The 6850-nt window shown below is 40.5% G+C and overlaps 1 protein-coding gene across 1 annotated transcript in view; it reads right to left on the reverse strand.

Annotated features, from left to right (window-relative positions):
* Window positions 1-594, reverse strand: part of stab1 (stabilin 1) — a 54189-nt gene extending 53595 nt beyond the window's left edge. The window contains exons 1-2 of the mRNA XM_069711246.1: window positions 447-594; window positions 57-177 (exon numbers count right to left, since the gene is read on the reverse strand). Of these exons, the coding sequence (XP_069567347.1) occupies window positions 57-119 (63 nt within the window). The 5' untranslated portion in view covers window positions 120-177; window positions 447-594. The remainder of the gene's footprint in view (window positions 1-56; window positions 178-446) is intronic.
* Between the last annotated feature and the right edge of the window lie 6256 nt (window positions 595-6850).

The following is a 6850-nucleotide window of genomic DNA, read 5'->3' on the forward strand; positions in this document are numbered from 1 at the left end:
GATAATTTGGAAATAAATAAAGTTCTCTGAGCGTGATGGAGTTGGAGGTGTGTTACCTGTTGTTGTGGTGACGTTTGCAGGCAGAGCTCCGACAGCAGCAGCAGCAGCAGCAGCAGCATGGCTCAAAGTTTCACATCCAGAGAGAAAAATAAAACCCACCAACACCAACACAGAGTCCTCCGCAGTCAGTAGGCACAAAAAAAATAAAATAAATAAATAAATAAAAATCAGTAGAGTCAGATCTAAGCTAGTTTTCCTCCTTCCATGTCAAGTTCAAACCTCAAATTCAACCCGGCACTATGAACTACAGGAAAAAACACGCAGATAACAACATTCTCTTTGCAGGAAAAACAAAACAATAGACAAAGTATTCCAGCAGTCGTAGGTGCAGGAGAACTGAAAGCAACCTGCTATTTATAGATATATAAAAAAAATAATATACGTACTTATAATAACAAACTAGAGGGTGGATCCAGACTATTTGTTGCTTATCAGTTGTATCCTGGGCTCACTTTGAGCCTGTTATTGTGGGGAAATAACCAACAAATCACAGCCAACAAATTAACTCTGAGCTCAGGCGTCCACAGCGAGGAAGAAAGCAGCCGCAGAGGCTGGAGCGAGTGTTGGTCACGTCTTTTCCTCTCTAATCTAGGAAGGGAAAGAAAAAAAAAACAGAAACTGGCAGAGTAGGAACCTCCCAGCAGAGGTCATCTCCTCCTACTACCCTCCATTGTAGTAGCAGCAGAGGCACTACAGTAGCAGCGGTTCACAGCACTTGTTGAAGTCACATGAACGATTGTAAGAGCAGTATAGTGTAGAAGTAATAGTACAAACAAACACACACAGCACTCCCCATTTTCACTCTCCGACCGCCAGTTTAATTTAATTCAATGTTATTTATATAGCGTCAAATCACAACTCAGGTTATTTCAAGGCACTTAAACACGTTAAAGTCCTTTAACTGTACAACATTATACAGAGAAACCCAACAATTCAACAATTCCCACGAAAGCCAGGAGGGAAAAAAAAATAAAACTCAGACAGAGGGAAGGAAAAACTCCCTCTTAACAGGAAGGAAAACCTCCGACAGAACCGGGCTCAGAGGTGGGCGGAGGTGAGAGGAGAGCAGAGGGAGAAAAGGACAGCATAGAGATTCCAAAACATGAACTGCTGATGGGGCCGACCATCACAGAGCAGAGACATGCAGCTCCGTGGCCGGCGGGCATCCTCAAAAAGAAAGAACCGAAACTACGCGAGCGAGGGAACTGAATGGAGAGGCAACAGACAATAAACAGCAAAAACTGTGGGAGAGAAAAGGCACGACGTTAACGAGATGTGATTAAATAAGGCGCAAGAAAGAAAAAGTGACTAGCTGCCCTCCAAAAGTATGTGAACGGTAAAGTTAAACTTCAATCCAGTCATGTATGAACAAAACTAGAGGTTTTTTTTTTTTATGAATCTGGCCTCTTCTATTTTAAAATGCTGGAGAGTTTTACTGGAGAAATGTATATATTGAGATTGAAAAATAATTATACAGACTTCTGCTTCTAAAATAGTTGTAAAAACAGGGAACATAATCTTATTGTTTGCCCTCGTCTAAGCGATAGAGAGAGAGAGAGCGAGAGAGATTGTGAGAGATTGTGAGAAATCCTGACGCTTCCTGACAGGAAGTTTTGGTCAGATTTTCCCTCCCGGTCGTCCCAGTGCGGTGTGATTTAGACGGATTTCCTCGTCAGCTGACACGACTCCTCGTCTGCCTCAGAAGACGAAGAGGAACCAACGTGAAAGCTCGAGTTTCTTTCCTGTTTTAATGCAGTTGGAGTTAATGAAACAGCCAAGTGGTCAAAGCGCAAAGCAGACAGAACAATAGCAGGAAGCGGGCTGAAAGAAAGCCGAGGTTTACTGCCTTGCTCATTGGCTATGCGGCAGCATATTTTATCCTGTCAGCTGTCAGCACACAGTTGGGAGGTTCAACTTCCAGTCGCACATATTTGCCTATATTTTAATTTTGCCCTCATGTCGGTGGTCTGAATTTAGAGTAACTGAATTACACACTTTTTAAATATAAAAAAACAAAACACGTGTTGACTTGCTGTTTTAATTGTTGCTGGTTTCCATGTAAACGCTTGAATATTTGAATCAGTGTTTTGCAGCAGGATTTGTCTGCTGAAATTGATCGATGAGAAATGGTTTGCATAGTCTGACCGATTTTTTTTTTTTCAATTTCATGTAAGTTCGTGTGGCACCATGAATAATTTATTTCATGTTCGTTTGACATTTGTTTATCCGAGTTTGTGGTTCAATGGTTGCATCAACATCAGTCATTAAGCCTGTAACGGCTCGAAGCTCGGTTCAAAGTAAACATCTGATAACGATTGCGATTCAGCTGGAATGAAAACGCACACTGTCAAAATACTCATATTTGCTTTAATAAAAAGAAGTGAGAGAGTTTTCATCAAGTGAACAATAACAGTTTGTTTATTTTCAGCCGTTTTCTCATCCTCTTAAAATTGTCGCCCCCCTGCGGAAACTTCCATCTACTTGTGTCTTGGTGTGTCTTTATATTCAATTGTTCAGAAAAATAAAAAAAAAATCTGATTCACATCCAGTCTGAATAAACCTGTAGGAAAAGTATTGCATTTTAACTAACGTGGTCCATTGGCGACTTCTTAACTCATAAAAATCCACATAAATCTGAAGGTCATTAAAATTATGACCTCAAAAAAAGCATAAAATGTCTTTTTTAATGAGGCAGTTTTCAGTTTTAGGTGAGAGTGAAAAATGTTCAACTCAACAATTTAATACAGGAAGTTTCTCCTACAGAATTATAACGTGTCTAAAACTCGAACTTCTCCAGAGAAGCATAATTATCCTCTGGACCCTGTGTGACTGACTGTCACCAACCACCCACCAACTTCGCCCGCTTAATTTAGCAGTTAAATGCTAACATTTGCTAATTAGCAGAGCGTGTGTGATAGTGAAGCGTAGAAGAAAAGTACACTCATTTTGAGGAGGACATTTTTGCCTGAAAGTGGCGCTGGAGGAGAAGTCGGGAGATTACTAAAGTCATGATAAATTCAACGCCTGCAAAAAAAAAAAAAAAGACAAGTTACCGAAGTTTGTTGCCACCGTGATCATTGTTATCTTTGAGCGTTATAACGGCACCAAAGAACTGCTGACATCTGGGGGGGAGGGGGGGGGGGGAGGAAAAGCATCAGGAGAAAGAGGGACCTGAGTCAGAGGTCGTGGACGTCTCTCGGCCCCGCGACCATCTTACCCTCAACAAACATCTCCAATCTGCACTGAGCTGGAGAAAAAACAGCCAAGAAAAGCAATGAAAAACAAGAGGAAGAGAGAATTACACACACACACACACACACACACACACACACACACACACCGTCGCTCACTGCTGACTCGTGAATAATCTAGAAAAACATGAATCGAGAGGCAAAGAAGGAGGTGGGGGGGTTAGGTGGGGGAGGATGGGGAGGTGGGATGGGTGAGTCGGAGGTCGTGTCTTAACCTCCACAAAATGCCTCCAATCAGCAGTGTGAGCTGTAAAACACGTCCAAACAGACGAGCAAAAGCCGTGAAAGATTAGAGGAAGCGAGAATGGATTTACTATCAGTGTCACATCCTGTCGGTATTCCCTGGTGACTCTCTGCTCCAGCTATCAACAAAAAAAAAAGAAGAAGAAAAAAAAAAAAAGGCTTTTAACTGGATGCAACAAGATCCAGAACACCTCACAGTCCTCCAATTACCAGGTTACAAGCTGTAACCACTAACTTGTTTACTTACTTCAGTAAGGTATGTAATCACGTTTTTTTTTTTTTTTAAATCTTTTGAAGATGTACAAATCAGACTTTCTTACAATCCAACGTGCATTCGAGTGAATTGAATTCCACATGTCGGATAACACAGCTGGAAAATGGAGGACACTACAAATAGTGGTGAGTTTCAGCGCGAGCTGAATATCTACCGCTGCGACAGCAATAAGAAAGATACACAGAAATTTAAATGTGAACTTTAAAAAAAAAAAAAAGCAAATTTTTAATGAAAAAAAACCCAGAGCAGCCGCAGAAAACCCTGTAACCCTTAAGAACAGAAAGGAGTGACATTTCTCAAGATAAATACTAAATCTAATTAAGGTATATGAATCCTAAATTGAACTGAAATAATATTACTCAATTTGAATACGAGAATTGAATGTTGATTCTTCGTCTGAACAGATTACTTTGATTTCAGCGTTACGCTCATTTGGAGGTTTCTTCCGGTGATATTTGAAACGGACGACAATATAGTTTTTCTAATTCTGCTTCCTGCGGTTCCATCGAAACCGCCAGGTTTTTCTACGCCGCCCGAAGCTTTCACACACATCTCTGAAAATCCCTTTGTCCGTGTTTTTAAATTAAAATATTCATCCTCATCCGCTTGTATTTTTGAGAACAGACAATCAGCATGTCGCGTAGAGTTCGTCTTCATAACTTAGATAATAGCCTTCGTCTGAGGAAAATGTTCATCTTCCCACCGGCCTCATCTTTTCCGAAATGTGCCTTTGCATTTCCTGCATTACGTTGCCCCCCCCCACCCCCCACCTCGTTAGCCTCTGCGGCTTCTAGACACCCTCCATCTTGCCGTTGCCTAGCAACAGTGTTTTGTACGACTTAACCGCATGAACGCCGCACACACGACTTCCCGCGTTGTAACCGCGAAGCTCACGAGTTCCACGTGAACGCAGCGACTACACCTGCGTGGTTAAAGAAACGGAGGCTGCGTAAAAAAATCTGCTGCTAAACGGGACCGTTAGTTACACGAAACTGCTCGGTAATAAATTCATTTCACGTCGGGTAATTTTCCGAGGTAACGCCATTTCATGATTCTTAATTTCTTTTACAGACAGAAAACGTTTAATGTTTTAATCTGAATTTTAATGCGCATCAACATTCCTAGAGATAAACAATCATAAGAAAATCCCTGAAATTCTTAATTACGCATCAAAAAATGGTATCAATTATTGTCTGGCCAAACGCTGAATTTTCATCCCATTTAATGATAAACATGTTGAGAAGGTATGCACTGCCGCTCAAGTAATAAAGACATTTATCTCTCTAGTGGTTTGTCTGACTGACTGTTAATCCCGTTTCAAAATACACCGTCACTTTGTTCCAAACAGAAATCCATTTCCATGTGATCAAGCTTTGCATTACCGAAGAAATTTTTTAGTACAGTTATTTTCTTCTCATGGAAGCAGAAACTGAGATTCTTTCCTGTTGGTCAGTTGACCTACTGAAACTCGCAGTACGACAAACTGGGGTCAGATGGTGAGTTCTGCTGATCGGGCACTTCCTTTTACAGTATCTCTGCCCTCGGCCTGTTAAAATTGTCGCTAAAAGGGAAATCGGCTGAACTTCGCGAAGAGCAGCGCCGGCAGACAGGAAATAGAGGAAGTTGAACCAGATGAAAGGTGGTTGTGTTTTTAGTGCTGCTGGACCGCCGAGTCATCAAATTCTCACTGAGCGATGAGTCAAAGTCACCTGAAAACCTCGGGTTTGAAAAGTCTGCAAAAAAAACAAAACATTCAAAGTCTCAGAAAAATATCAAGTACATGACTTCAGTCGGCTTTAGTTTCTAAAAAATGTGAAAAGATCTTCACACGCCGGAGAAGCCGGAGAATCCCAGGAAGCCAGGCAGTCAGAACACATCTGGTCCCATTGGGTCTCCTCATGCTGCTTTTTCCAACAGAAAAGTTCCGGGTTTTTTCGGTGGCACCCTGGTTCCCCAACGAAGTTCGTTATGAAGCTTTGAGCGCCTTAAAAGCAAATATTTAAACCTGGTTACACGAGCGAGTGGTGGAAATATAAACAATAAGTACGTGGAAGAGGCAAACTTTATTTCATCGTTATGCTCTTTTAAATAAATATATACTCCGATTTCTTTGGTGGAAATCCACAGAATGGTTCTGAATTTGCAGAAGCCGGTTCTGCTTTGGTACAAACGCCTGTTTCAGTCCACAATGACAGAAATCCTTCAAACAAATTCTTTCTTTCTTACAGATTTCTTTTAAACTGGTGATTTATTGTACATTGTTGGTCTCGGAGAGAAATCCTTAAAAGAAATATCTGGTTTATTCAAATTTTGGTCCTTTTTTTTTTTTTGGTGGTTTTGTCCTTCACCTAATCCATAATTATAATAATATATCTTACATTTTGATGTTGTACTGAACAAGCGATCTTAGGACTGATGTGTGAATATTCCCGAACATATTTTTGAGTTTTAAGCCTCAATATCTCATAATATCATAGTAAACCTCTTTATGGCAAATAAAACCAGCATAAAGAGGTTTACTATAAAACTATGAGACAGTATTTTACATCTTTTGAACAACAAATTATTTCATTTTTCGTTGTGACAATCACAAGTTAAACAGTAGAAAAATGCTTTTGGTGACAACTTTCCATTTTCTGCCTTCTGTATTTGTTTTTTTTCTGAACCAACCAAGGCGTCCTTTGAGTGAATGAAGAGCTCTGTTTTAGATTGCCAGACAGGAATCTGTTTTATTATCATATCTGATTGTGGAAAGAAAACAACACCAACGCGCACACTGCAGGTAACTCGGTGCTGTTTTTGGTCTGAACGCCTACCGAACAAAACAAATCACTGTACTGCAATGAAAATGCATTTTGCTTTGGAATCAGGAATCCCTCACCTGTGGCAATTACTTTTTTTGGTATTTACTTGTTTTCCTGTTGTTAAATTTGACATTTGCAGAAGGTGTATTCGTTTTAGAGACTCACGTCTGGTCCCATGGACCGTTTTTGGGGTTAAATTGCTGCATCAGCTGAAAAGT

This window comes from Brachyistius frenatus, unplaced genomic scaffold (assembly GCF_029030835.1).
Source record: "Brachyistius frenatus isolate BFR_SWC_R1_liver_20210118 unplaced genomic scaffold, ASM2903083v1 Contig_98, whole genome shotgun sequence".
Taxonomy (NCBI): Eukaryota; Metazoa; Chordata; class Actinopteri; family Embiotocidae; genus Brachyistius; species Brachyistius frenatus.